The sequence below is a fragment of the Diplotaxodon limnothrissa genome, linkage group LG16 (genome assembly GCF_057381915.1).
Source record: "Diplotaxodon limnothrissa isolate DT_005_m linkage group LG16, D_limnothrissa_male_GT1.1, whole genome shotgun sequence".
In the NCBI taxonomy this organism is placed as follows: Eukaryota; Metazoa; Chordata; class Actinopteri; order Cichliformes; family Cichlidae; genus Diplotaxodon; species Diplotaxodon limnothrissa.
In genome coordinates, this window is record NC_140611.1 from 23,360,403 (window position 1) to 23,375,097 (window position 14,695).

General features: G+C 42.2%; 1 protein-coding gene across 1 annotated transcript in view; it reads left to right on the plus strand.

Annotated features, from left to right (window-relative positions):
- Nucleotides 1–14,695, plus strand: part of LOC146616210 (obg-like ATPase 1) — a 44,572-nt gene that overhangs the window by 20,647 nt on the left and 9,230 nt on the right. Inside the window, exons 5-7 of the mRNA XM_085375153.1 lie at nt 2,768–2,943; nt 6,426–6,506; nt 6,873–6,970. Coding sequence (XP_085231279.1) covers nt 2,768–2,943; nt 6,426–6,506; nt 6,873–6,970 — 355 coding nt within the window. The remainder of the gene's footprint in view (nt 1–2,767; nt 2,944–6,425; nt 6,507–6,872; nt 6,971–14,695) is intronic.

Below are 14,695 nucleotides of genomic sequence, written 5' to 3' on the forward strand. Positions count from 1 at the left end.
AGCAACACGGACTTTCAACTCCTGCCACAAATTTTCTATGGGGTTGAGGTCTGGAGACTGGCTAGGCCACTCCAGGACTTTCAAATGCTTCTTACGGAGCCACTCCTTTGTTGCCCGGGCGGTGTGTTTTGGATCATTGTCATGTTGGAAGACCCAGCCTCGTTTCATCTTCAAAGTTCTCACTGATGGAAGGAGGTTTTGGCTCAAAATCTCACGATACATGGCCCCATTCATTCTGTCCTTAACACGGATCAGTCGTCCTGTCCCCTTGGCAGAAAAACAGCCCCATAGCATGATGTTTCCACCCCCATGCTTCACAGTAGGTATGGTGTTCTTGGGATGCAACTCAGTATTCTTCTTCCTCCAAACACGACGAGTTGAGTTTATACCAAAAAGTTCTACTTTGGTTTCATCTGACCACATGACATTCTCCCAATCCTCTGCTGTATCATCCATGTGCTCTCTGGCAAACTTCAGACGGGCCTGGACATGCACTGGCTTCAGCAGCGGAACACGTCTGGCACTTCGGGATTTGATTCCCTGCCGTTGTAGTGTGTTACTGATGGTGACCTTTGTTACTTTGGTCCCAGCTCTCTGCAGGTCATTCACCAGGTCCCCCCGTGTGGTTCTGGGATCTTTGCTCACCGTTCTCATGATCATTTTGACCCCACGGGATGAGATCTTGCGTGGAGCCCCAGATCGAGGGAGATTATCAGTGGTCTTGTATGTCTTCCATTTTCTGATGATTGCTCCCACAGTTGATTTTTTCACACCAAGCTGCTTGCCTATTGTAGATTCACTCTTCCCAGTCTGGTGCAGGTCTACAATACTTTTCCTGGTGTCCTTCGAAAGCTCTTTGGTCTTGGCCATGGCGGAGTTTGGAGTCTGACTGTTTGAGGCTGTGGACAGGTGTCTTTTATACAGATGATGAGTTCAAACAGGTGCCATTCATACAGGTAACGAGTGGGGGACAGAAAAGCTTCTTACAGAAGACGTTACAGGTCTGTGAGAGCCAGAGATTTTCCTTGTTTGAGGTGACCAAATACTTATTTTCCACCCTAATTTACGAATAAATTCTTTACAAATCCTACCATGTGGATTCATGGATTTTTTTTTCATTCTGTCTCTCACAGTTGAAGTGTACCTCTGGTGCAAATTACTGACCTCTGTCATCATTTTAAGTGGGGGAACTTGCACAATCGGTGGCTGACTAAATACTTTTTTGCCCCACTGTATATTTCAAATCTAACTATACAATGTTTACAGAAATGTCTCATAAAGACGCTCTATCCGTTTGGGTACAATTATTCAAGTAGCCTACAATTTTGAAGCACTTTTCATGTAGGACTGGCTGTAAAAATACTGAACATATTCATATTATGTAATAACTGATAATTGATTTATTGTTGAATAAAGCAAATATGCATGGCTTGGAGTGAAAAGGAAAACAAAAGAAAGTTGTTTGTGCATGCTGTGGATATTTGACATGGTTTCCATTGTTTGTGTGTAAGAGGACAGCTATAAAGAATTCCAGTAATTAACAGTGAATGGTTGTTAAGGCCTCACACACAGGCCTAGAGAGTGGAGCCTTTGTGACTTCCTGACAATCGCCAGTTGAAAAAAAAAAATTTGCTTACTTGTTTCAAATTGTCAAGTTATTTTGTTGTTGTTTTTTATAGTGTGCTGTTTTTTGCCTGCAAGAGTAAAATTCTACTTTAAACATTCATGATAATCTAGCAAGAGCCATATAGAAATATGATATGTAATACTTTTATATATACATGGACATTTTTTTTGGGGGGGGGGGGGGGGGGGGGAGGGTTGTAGAATTGTGACCATTTGATGTCTTACTTTAGAACACAACACTTTTAGTTACCGGTAAGTAAAATATTAACTTCAGAAGTTTTGTTTGGAACTGAGTCAGTTTTCATGCTGCACAAACTGTACTTTGTAAATTGAAGAAAATATTTGCAAGACATGTGGGAGAATTGTCCACTACAGTTGCCAGTGTTAATGTTAAAGGCTTGTCACTCTCATGTGCCAGATGTACAACCCACCCACCACCACCCCACCAGCCCCACCCCCAACCGCCACCACCCCCCCTTCCAAACCCTGAGCACTGCTGAAGAATCAGAAGGAGTCCTAAGAGCCGCTGGTGGCTAAATGGTCTGCTTCACAGTCTCATTACCTAATCACCAGCATAGCCACAGCTAAGATGCAAATGATCTTTCATATAAGAACGCTGACATTTTCTCCTAAATCATGCTTAGTTTTCTGCGTTTTTTGTTGGTTTTTATGTTTTTTTTCACTAAATGGCTAATAGTTTTAAAACGGAGAAGTAGGAAATGCAAGGCCAGATGCTCTCCGCTTCATGCAGAATGACAGACAGGCCTGTTTTAGTTGCACTTAAAGCCAATTTTAGTGGAACTTGGCTTGACACTGTGAGCTGGTTTCTAACTGTTCTGACACACTGAAAATAAAGATTAAATATATTCCTGAATATTGCATTTCTATGACTGACATTGTGCTTTTTTATGTGGATGCCTTTTTTTCATATTCTCTGCAAAAAATAATGCTTTTCCTGGGCTGAATCTAATCACTGTTTCACATTTGATTTCCAAAAAGTCAATGTCATTGATTCTGTTACCCCAATTTGTTGTTTGGATTATACGTGTTCATCTAAAGCAGTGCTGTTGTTATTTCTAAGAAGAAGAAAAAAACCTTTATCCTGATGCTCTCCCTATGTGTTTGTATCTTATCCCTGCAGGTGCTTTTGATGATGAGGATATCATCCATGTGGAGGGGACAGTGGACCCAGTGAGGGACATGGAGATCATCCACGAGGAGCTGAGGCTGAAGGATGAGGAGATGATCAGCCCTATTATTGACAAGCTAGAGAAGACAGCCATTAGAGGCAGTGACAAGAAACTCAAACCAGAATATGTGAGTCAATGTCCCAGCAGGCCCTTTGCTCCCCCTCACAGCAAGGCACAAATAATAACCCACCCACACATGGCCAAGGAAAAAAAAGTATGTTTTTTTAATCTCCCTCCAATAGGTCTCACCCCTCCCCCTGGCCCATTTTTCCCTTTCTGAGATTGAAAGTGATCAGGGGTCAGGGGTTTTCTGCTGTAGAAATCATTAATAGAGAGTTACTTATTCAGCTACTGACCCTGGGTCACAGCACTGGGCTAATGAAAGTGTTTCCACACAGCTCTTTTCATCTAAAGTAATACTCAAATCATGGCACAGCTCTGTCTCATGCTTATACACCTACAGCAGCTCGGGAAATTGTGTGAGGCCATATAGTGGGTGACACATATGCCTATACCTTGCTATCAATACAGTAAATGTTTAGAATATGCTTTGACAGAAGATTCTCAGTTCTCGGTGGTGCAGGGCAAAATGCAAGGCAAGATGAGAAAAGAATCCACATCTTGGATGGTAGATCAAAATATATATGGATGCTCGCACACACTCAGGTGGTTATATTGTTCCGGTAATGAGGCTGAGCAGCTAACTTTAGCAATGATTTGGTTGCAAATGTCACATGATGCCCTTCCATCATTGGAGCAGGTTAGGATGGGCCAGCAAGCAAGGGGGATCTGGCCTTTCACTTGGAGCAGCATGCCCAATTTCAGGCCCCAACACACCAAGGCTCTGACCACTCATTACACTAACGAGAGGGGCTATTTCACCTGCTGCAGAGGCCCCCGTGACTGGTTGGTTTCCCTCAGACGAAACCCCCCCACCCACCCACCCCCTTACAGCCAGCAGCACTTCCCCACACCCCTGTAGCCCCGCAGACAGGAGCCATTCAGGCTAGGCAGGTGGCCGCTTACGCACATAATTGCTAACAATTTTAGGCAATGAATAAAAATGATCTACATTACTTGTCAAAGGTTGTGCACGCGTCGGCAAGTGAGAATCTATAGAAGACCTCTTTAGATGGCAAAGAATGGTGCTTATCAAAGGCTGCACTAAGCTTTTAGATGGGAGGGATTGTGTGATTGTCTCACAGGCTGAGCCTAGCGTGTGACATGCTCAGCTGTGTGTAGGCACACGTACGCACGTCTAATTCAACATCTATATGCAGAACATCGAGACTATGTCTAAAAATGTACAGTTTAGTAGAAACAATGGTGCTCGTTCTTTCTTTTGCAGTGCCACGAAATAATGTGAAATAAAAAGGATATTGTGTGCAGCCTTTTAAAAGGTGATTGCTTGAAAGACCTTTGAAATGGGATTTAATTTCCTTTGTCGCACTCATTTGTCTATATACTCTAAAGGTCTGCGTGTGGTGTGAAAATTCATGAATAAAAGCATATTTTATCCTGTTCCTAACAGATTTAAAGAATTCGTTTAATGGGATTGAAATGTGAGAGTGTCTTATTGTACTATTTAAGTCTGTGGTGATTATCACAGTGGTAAATATGACATAATTCAGGATGATGCACCCTGTTTCTTGTTAAAACATGGCCTAAAAATTCAAAAATCAGGGGAGGGTTTTTTGCACGAAAAGCAGCAGTGTATTTTAAATAAAATCAAGCATCTCAAAGCCCACAAGTTGCTGTGTTAGAAAACTGAAAATATTCTTAATTTGAAAAAAAGAAGAAGGTCAGCATTGAGTTCATGTGAATTTGCTTCTGTTTGCACTCATCAAGTGTTGGATTGAAAGGGCAAAGTGTTGTCTTGCAGAAAAATGCAGACCTTTGCCCTGTTACATAGAAACACAGTGCCAGCATAGTGTATTACTCTGAAAGAAAACTACTGTGCAAAGCAGCATATAATTATGCAGTATAAGATAACACCAAAAGGACAACACTGAATAATTGTAGTTTGTGACACAAATCAGCCTAACTTCCTGCTGAAACCGGATGTCGGCACAAGACAAAATCCTTAAAGACAAGACTGACATTATCAGATTAAAGGATTTGAGTTGTGACGAAGTATGCAGTTTTATCGAAACTGTTAAAAAAAACACTGCTACACAGATGATGTTATACTATTTAGGAAAACTAAAGACATATATGGAAATTACTGTAAGGTTCAAATTCCTAAAAGTTCTAATATTTTGTTGTGCTAAATTTATGTGCACGCACCACTACAAGGCTCAAATTTATGCATTGTTAAAAAATGTAAACATGTTTTCTGGTGCTGTGTTTACAAGAACAATGTTTCATTGCTTTTGTCCAAGTGAATCCTCAAATCCCCTCTCCCTGCAAAACAATAATAAGAAACCGGCCCACCAGCGGCGCTTCATGGTGGCAAGCGTATGTGTTTGACCCCTGTGGGACCTATATGCCTTTTATTAACACCTGCCTGTTAGAGGAGCTCTGCACGGCGGCTGCGAGCTGATGAGGGAAACCTGGAGCGGGTTCAGCCTGTGTCACTGGCCGTTTGCTGTTTCCATTTCACAGATGATTAATCTCTCTGTGAAGACTTGGGCCGGCGCGGGCGGAGTGTATGCAGCTCTTCCTGCGCTCTCTCCCGCTGGCTGCACTCTGGCTGCCTGACTAAAAGGCCTTTAGAATTCCTGTGGAGAGAGATGTGCAGAGAGTGAATGCAGCTGGCTGGGGGTCAGTGTGTGGAGCTTTTTCTGCCATTGTGTAATTGAGGCTCTGGCAGGATTTTTTCCTCAGTTCTTTCAAAAGGGAGTATGATTGTGAAGTGCTGCAAGGGTTTGGGGAGGGAAAAGGAGGTAGGGGGAGTGTTGCAGGGGGTGGGGGAGTTTTTATATGAAGGGGGAGGTCAAGTTGACAGGAACAAAAAGAATGTGTTCCGCTAATTTCTGTGGGGCTGGATCAACAATAATAGGCTCAATTTCTTTATTACAAATTTTATAACTACCTCCCTCCCATTTTCCCACCCTTTTCCGCTTCCAGATCCTGTCAAGACCCAGTCTTGCCTGTGGTCTCAACCCACAAGTACCTCAGTAATGAATGTGGCATACATAGCTGGAAATGCTCAATATTTTCTCCAGAAGAAACACTGAATAATTAGCTCTGTACCTCACTAGTCCTTATTCAGTAGGACTACATTCTGCAAAGTGCCTGAGGAGGGACCAATAATTTACACCTTACTAACCAACTTCCAATTAGTTCCCCGCTCTTTCCAATTTCGTCTCCTCTCTCTATCCTTTTCATTAAACAGTCCCGATGGAATATTGATGTATAAAGCTGAGACTCTGAGAGAGACACCCCAGAAGGCATTTTGTCATGATTTAAAGGAGGGAAGGGGGTCTTGTGCATGCCATCCCTGTCAAAGATAGGCCACTCCTGCTTGAATGCGAGCAAAGGCCATTGTTCATTTTGGCATCAGGATGCCATGCATTTAGGAAATAATTACCCCATACCCTGCTGGGTTTATATTCTTTTTCATCTCCTTTAATGGCTCCTTGTTCATTCTATTTTAACCCCATACAGGACATTATGTGCAAAATCAAGAGCTGGGTAGTGGATGAAAAGAAACACATCCGCTACTATCACGACTGGAACGACAAGGAGGTAAGCCTTTGATGTTGCTGTCACATTTATTGGCGCGATTTATCATGCTAATCTTTTCATCTGACCTAAAAGTACAACTGCTGTTTCCTCTTCTTTTGTTTTTTGTGTTTTGTTTTTCAAGCAACATGTTTTTTGTGCAAATCGCAAGTTAATATTATGCACAGTTATATTTTGACATTGCTTTTGTACAAGCTAATGACATCTGGCCATGCTGATCTTGATTTAGAGGCTTCCTAGTTGCGCCCCACAGAGCCTATACACCAGACTCTAATTTGATTTGGCTTCGCTTGTCTCTGTGTTGTCCTCAAAGGCTACTTTGGAAAGTTGTGGATTCTCAGTACTTGCCTTGTCTGTCTTTTTCTACAGATCGAAGTGCTGAACAAATACTTGTTTTTGACATCCAAACCAATGATCTACCTCGTTAATCTCTCTGAGAAAGACTACATAAGAAGAAAGAACAAATGGTGAGTACTTCGAAGAAGGGCGGGAGCAGATTCATCGCTCTCACTAATCATCGCTAAAGAGCTTTCCTTCTACTTACGTAAGGAATAGCGTTCATTTTTACTTAGTTTAATCTAAACGTGTGCGCATTTGCCGTTGTGTGAGACTTACTGTGGTCTCCTGCTGACAACAACAGTCATATCTCTGTGAGAGAATCTGCCTGGAGGTGGCACTAAGTAAGCTCTAACACAACACCCAGCCCCAGACTCTGCACTTCATTAAGCCCATACGAGCATATGGTCTCCATTTCCAGCAAAATTTCTCATTTCCATATGATATCAAAGAGAGCGAAGGCTTTAAATGACAAAACAAAACAAGCGTATGTACATTTTGAAGCCAAACAGCTGATTAAAATCATCTGGGCCAGTAAATCATAGGGGCAAGACTCCTTAAAGATTATCTGAAATTGTTTTTGCAAATATTTGGTTTTGTCTTCACATGTTGTTGCTCTTGCTTTACAAGCATCTCTTCACAGCCATGAAATTCCCACAGTTCAGAACGACAGCCGAGGCTTCCTAGATGTGTTTAACTGACTGTTTTCCATAATAATGCGCATGTACGGGGAATTGCATGACTCATGCTTTCAGGTACAACACTGGTCACGATGTCATAGGGCTAAAGATGACCTTGAAGGCACTGATATAAACTTCCAGCTCTGTGATCCTTACAAGCACTTTTTTGTAGTAATGTTGTCATGTGGCCTCAGTGAGAGCTGATCCAGAAGGCTGGTGTTTGACATCCATTATGTCTGAAAGGGCTACTTTTTCCACACTGCAGCCATTTTGTCAATAATACCAACTTGTGGATTGTTATCACACTTTTCCAATTGCCCTCCAGGCTGGTGGTGTCACTTCTTAGAAAATTAGTTTTTGGCGCTTTACTTGGCAGCATTGTATTACAAGTGAAGTTGTTTACCTATGACTGTTTGTTAAAATGTTCCTGACACGAAAGTATGACTGTCAGACGGAGGGAGGAGGAAGAGAACTCATAAATCAAATGATTCATGGCAAGTGGAACATCCGTCATCAGTAGGAATAGAGGTTCCCCCCTCCCCCCTTTTTTTTCTCATGTTGTGTGTGTGCGTGCATGTTTCTAACTGTGTGAAATGCAATAAATCGCGGAGTGTTTTAAACAGTAGTGCTCAGGTGTCCCGAGGGCTCCGCGATGAACAATGCCGACATCAAAGTGTTGATGTTTGACAAGTGATGAGTCACTTCCCTTGTCCAGAGAGGAGCTCACACCTGTATGGAGATGATTACAGGTAGATCTAGCTGTCCCTAATTGTACAATAAATGCTGCTCTCAGCCCTAATGGCAGCTAGTCTGCTGCAGAGACGCCAGACTGCCATTTGGCTGTCGCCATGCTCCCGTGTTTTTCCACCAGCACAGTTGAGATGATGATACGGTTAAGGACTATTCAAAGCAAACAGCAAGACAAATTGCAATCCCAGGTTTAATGTGTTCAGGGAAAGAAGGCGAATCGTAGAATGAGGCAAATAAGCCAATTTTATCTGTGTCTCTCAGGACACCCATTCAGGCCTTTTCACAGGTTCACTTCCCTGCTTCTTTTTATTTTTTTAAGCTCTTTTATATTTAAGGTGTTTTGCTGAGATGCTGCCAAGCAAGATTGAGGTTCATGCTATTTAATCTCAGTTACACGATCCTGATATTTTTAATGTATGCATTATAATTTAGTTTTTTTTTTATTATTATAGCCATTTAATAGCATTTTCTCGAAATAGTTATGGCAATTGCATCATCGTTTGCAATAGTTTTATTTAGTATTGTAAGTCTCCAAAAACATTCTGTTGTTAACCGGGATCATCCTGTTTGGAGTATGGGAACCACATACCAAGCTGGCCTTGTTTAGACAAGAATACAGAGTATTAGCTTTAGAAAGCCATCATTAATGGAGGGATCAGACAAGGAGCAAGGCCTCCTTTCATCCCCAGGTTCTCTGCTGGAGACAGTACATCATTTACTGTTGAGAGGAGCACATGGCTCCAATCCTATACAGTGTATGTGTATGAGAATGCGTACATGTGCATGTTTGAAGTCTGTTTCAGAGGCGACTCCATGCTCATTTGGATGCTGGTGTAATTGCGGTGTGGAGATCAAAGGCGCGCTGGCCGAGTGATGTTCCAGAGGAGACTTTACCACACAGCCCTCTCCTCTGTGCAGAGGGGGCCGCCTGCTGCTCACCGCTCCCCTCTCCCCTCTAGCCATGCACTGCCCCCTGCACATCCCCGCTCGTAAAAAATGATTAAGGCTGCATTTGTCATGTGTTTATGACTGAGAGGCATTGCGTGATAGGGAATGGCATCTACAAGAGTCTATCAAGAGGCTTTCTCCTCTTTCCCCGGCGTCAGTGAGCTGCCTGGAAGACTATTCAACAGAGCGCAGTGTGTGTGTGTGCGTGTGTGTGTCTGTGAGAGCGCTGTTGATAATGTGGTGGCTGCAGTCTGCCCAATGCTGGCATCTTTACTCGTCATCTAAGACGTTGTGTATTTTACAAGCACGTGGCCTCGCCAATTTTAGGACTCTTTCTTTCTTTTAATAGATTTGATATCAGATATTTATTTAATCTTCTTCTTAATCTTCGAAGAGTATTCATATTTTGTAATGACAGAAGACACAATTAGAGGACACTTCAGCTATACTGTGATGTTTTTTCCTCCCTTGTCATTTCTTTTTCTGCCTTTTTCTTCTCCTTCTTTTGGACAATGTGCATTAAAGTAAATTGGTGCCTCTTAAGTAGATGAGTTGACCTTTAAGGAAACCGGCAAGCGTGACCTGTCTGTGAGTGCCTCTGCCGTGTGGGCTCTCCTGGTGAGTGTAAGAACTGCAGGGTACCACTGCTTGCAGCTTTTATTAACTCTGTGCGTGTGTGTGCGTGTGTCTGCGTGCGTGTGTTTGCATGTGTGAGCATGTATGTTAGTCAGGGTCTGTTTGTCTGCCTGTATACAAGTGGGCATAGGTCTGAGGATGTGTACTTTTCTCTTTAATCTCCAAATACTTTTTTGTTGTTGTACTCTTCCAAACGTATTTGTACTTTATCTCTCTTAAGCATTGTTTGCCTCCAGTGCGTGTTACGTTTGGTACCTCTCTCATTATTCTTTATGCCGGGAAGCGCCAACTTTAACATGCCACAGCTGCTCTTTCTGTCGGTCTCTACCTAATTGTGTTTTCCTACCACAAATGCATCCATATCTATAATCTACTTGCTAATGTTTTCTTGTCGTGATGTAATTCAGAAAATCTTCTGCAATCCTGATTCCCCTCGTTAGCCATTTCAGACAACGGTGATGCTTCAGAAGACCTGACCAGTCTGATTTCAGCACAAGGCCTTGTTTAACGCTGGTGTGTTCAAAGATAAGAAAGCAATATATGATTGATATATGCATTTTTTTTTCTTTTTTTCTTCTTTTTTTTCTTTTTCTGCTCATTCTGTTGGTTTTTGGTTTTTGCCCTTCTCCCCCGTCCCTCTTCTCAGCTGTTTCTCTTTCCCTCTTTCTTTCTCCCCTTCTTTCCCCCAGTCAAGTCTGTCCCATGTTCAGTAAGTGAAAATAAAATAAACAATAAAAGGTGAATCAAATGGACCATTATGGCAAGGCTGGGATGGTCAATTTGGTAAAGTAAATCCGTTGGGCATCTTTCTTTGCCTTTAGACAACAATTCTGAGGGCAAAAGAGCCAAACGGGACAGGCAAAAAAAAAAAAAAAAAGCAATATTTCCAGTATCTCTTATTTCACTAATTCCAAAGTAATAATAAGACCAAAACCAAGAAGACCAATCCTATTAATGTTTTTTATTTTCCAAGAGCAGTAAAAAAATATACATGGCCCACAATGTTGAGATACAATAAATAGAAACAGTGCAAAATTGTGGAAGCTGTCCTTATATAAAATTCTGTTTTCAGAAAATAAAAAATACCCCATGTATATATTTTAAATAGACTAAAAATGAACCCCAAAATACACCAAATTATAGTTATTTGACTAAAAAGTACAGCGCCTTTCTGTGGTGGAAAATTATATTAAAGCTTACATATGGATATGTATTTGTTTCAAGGTGTATCTTTTTTTGAGTAGGAGCAAATTGGTTTTGGGCTGACAGAGCAGGAGGATGAGAAAATACTGAGAGAAAGAGTCGGTGCACCAGTTTAAATCTCAGCACTGGATTTGTTGACAATGAGAAGAATGTAGATTTGTCCCCGGCGTAACCTTTGAGGCAAATGCGGTGTAAACATGAGGTAATATCTCCGAGTAGGTTGAGGAAATCCAGCCACAGAGGTTGTTATTTCCCCAGAGTCTGATACTCCGGTCTGCCTGTAGGAGGAGCTTTCACAATTGAAGTAAAGGAAGCCCCGAGAGGAGCTGCAGCATTGTGCCACTCTGTCTCACAGCAGACAACTCGATGTGGAGAAGGGGGGTATACTATGTCTGCTCAGCTTAAGGGTTGACTTGTATTTTGTTACCTCTGCTTTTTGGTCCTGAAGAATGTCAGTAACAACTTTATCATGCATTATTTTTTCGCTGTCTTATAATTTTGACAAACAAACACTCGTTTCAGGAACCACACCAACATTTAAAGACTGAAAAAAAAGTCAAACCCACAGACAAAGCCAGTCCATGAAAGAAATCACTGCTACCCACTTCAGCTACTCCAAACCATAATTCACACAAACACAAGTGAAACTTTATTGAGTGCAAAACCACTGGCTCCATCCAAGTTTTTTTTAGGAACTACTATCTAGGGAGTTAGAGTTCACTTTTCAAAGCCATGTGGGAGATATACGATTGCATACTCCTGTTTGATTTGTCCACTCTGTCCTTGTTCAGTGTGGGATCCCGAGAAACACTTTCCCATGGTAGGATGCATACCCTACTATCCGCAGTCGGTCCTAATGGATGCTGTCAGCTAGCTTTCAATGAGTGAAAACAACAGGAGAGGAAGTACAGTAAAACTGAAACAGATGTAAAGTCCTGTCGACTCTGTTAGCCCAGTTATTGACTGTCCCCTGTCCAGGTAATGAAAGGGCACTGTTGTCGTGTACCACATGACCCCATTGTCTTTGATGTGCTTCGTGATGAATACCTTGTAGTAAAATTGAGACTAAAAGTTTTTCATCTTCTTTCTATATTCTTCAGTTTGGTCTCCAAACCCCGGTATAGATTACTCCCTCATTCCTCAGCCTCAAATCTGATAAATGCTGAGTCAGTCTGCCCCCAATAGTTCATAATCCACTTATTCTGAAGACACACACGGGGGGGATTGTTCTCCTGGCATTTTGCTGACATAGAAATAAATGTCTACGAGTTTCGCATCTGTGCAAACGCTAGATTTTGATAGTTGAGCTTCTTGAGATGAGCTTTGTGTTATCTTTGCGATAAGCTTAAGGCCAGGGACACATGCTGCAGTGAGTGGCCTGTAGCCTCGACAAGTTTAATGAGACAAATAAATGAATTTTACTGTTGCCACATACAGCTCCTGAGCGCTTATTATCAGGATTATTGTTGAAACTGTTATGAATGGACGAGGGGAGAAAAAAAAGATGTCGGATTGTAAGCGGTGTTGGGGAGGGGGGGGGCATGATTGGCTGATGTTACATATGTCCTTGATTACCTTCCTTCTGCTTTTATTCTAATAAGTGGCATTCTTTGTACTCCCTAGGACAGCTAGACAGTCTGACACACGATGAGAATAAATATTGCATGTGGTAGACATTAAGCTGTCATCCTGGAAAAAAAGAAGAGATGGAGAAATCCGTGTGGTGTTCTTCAGCGCTACACTTTGCCTGCTCTTGTCACAATTGTCACATCTTGATGACTCCCCCCTCTCTACCCCCAGCCCCCTTATTTTCTCTCGCCCAGTCAACTGCCATGAATGACAGCATGGATACCCCATATAGAGAATTATTTTGGGTGATGTAGAATGTACTCCTCTGGGTTACTGTTTGAATTTCTCATGTTTGCCTGTTTTTTGTTTGGTTTTTTTTGCACCCCCACCCCACAGAAATATCTTTAATGAGTTATGGCTTTGATATTGTGTCCTTAACGACCATCTTAAAGACAAATCTATGGCGGATGGGGTTGGCGGATGTGCAAACGTTTAAAGTCACAATATTTAATGGGTGTAGTTATCAAAGAAAGAAAAGTTGTTTTAAAAAGCTTGTTACCAGCACACCCTCAAGGTTTGTTTGAGATACGATGTGAGATGATGCTCTTAATTAAAGCTGCTCCCATTGTGCGTGCGCCATGTTCTGTTTCCTCCAGCCCATGATTGCTTTGAAGATTGAAAGAAGTTGGTAATATTGCTGATAGTGTGTCTGTGTGTGCGCGCGCGTATGTGTGTGTATGTGTCAGATCTCCTCCCTTTCTTAAAGACGCGATGGGTAATGCCTTTCCATCCGGCTATGGCCACAGGGAGCACAGAGCGTCTGCACTCTTGTCGCTCAGGAGCTCACCACTGGGAGGATGAAAAGCTTCCCACAGAGCCCCCGACTTCCCAGCCTCAAAAGCCACCATGAGCTCATACCTCTCATTTCTCTCTCCCGCCACAGAGGAAGGGAAGAGGAGGGGGTAGTATATGCTGTGTGCCGCAACATCTTGGCCCCCTAGGTTGCTCATCCTTGTAACCTGGGACCAGACAAACAGGGGGGACTCTGGGTTTATTACTTGATGATTCTGTGCCTGGCATCTAAGCCAGTAGCTGTCAGGACATGTGAAGGGAGTAAGTAACACATTCAGCTGAGCTACCCGGACTCAGGTGCTGGGAGCTCACCTGTGGGTGTGTCAGTGATCGAGCTGTGGAGGATGTAGGTAGCGGATTACTCTTCGGGTCTGTCAGCACTCAATCGCATCGGGACTGAGCACTCAAACCGGAGGTGGCCGACCTTATACAGGCTTAACTGGCTCTGCACTCATGATGAAGCCAACCTGTTTGAGTGTATGTCAGACGCAGGCCCAGGTCATTTCTCAGGTAGCTGCCCCTGTACTTTAGATGTTCCTATTGTTTGAGCCATTTAAGCAGATCAAAGCTCTGACAAAGCCCAGGGAAGCCCCCAGGCATTCAGAAACACAGGAATTATCCCCCTTTAGGATTCTCACACAAAAAGACAAATAGGCAAGCTCCGGAGGGTGGCCCCACCTGGGGAACATCTCTATTCAGAGCCAGTCTGTTGCAAAAGGTCCAATTGTGGGGTTTTTTCTTCTTGTAATTGTAGAATATATTGTGTTTTAAATTACATGTACTTTAAATACAATAAGCATTAGATCCAAAGCTTGCAACAAATGGTGTGATGCCTATTATATTTTCTAGACGTAAGATGTAAGGTGTCACATGGTCTTGGTTTCATGTTGACTGTTTTTTACCTTTAAAAAATAATAATAATAATAATGCATACATGTTTGAGTTTTGCCAAAGTTTTTCTGGTTAAAAAAAACTATATTTTTCCATTTGATCTGAGAGCACAAACACAGCTTGTTCCTTGGACTTGTTTGAGCCTTCAAGCCAGTGAATGATTAGCAGAAATAATGTCTCTGTCACCCTTAATCACATTAAAACGTGGTTAACATTTAATTTTTCCCACTTGATATGCAAAAATTTCCACTTGATTTGCAGCAGAAGCCATTGGAATTCCATTATAAAAAGAATAAAAATTTCAGGCATCATTTGTTCAGAGAGGGA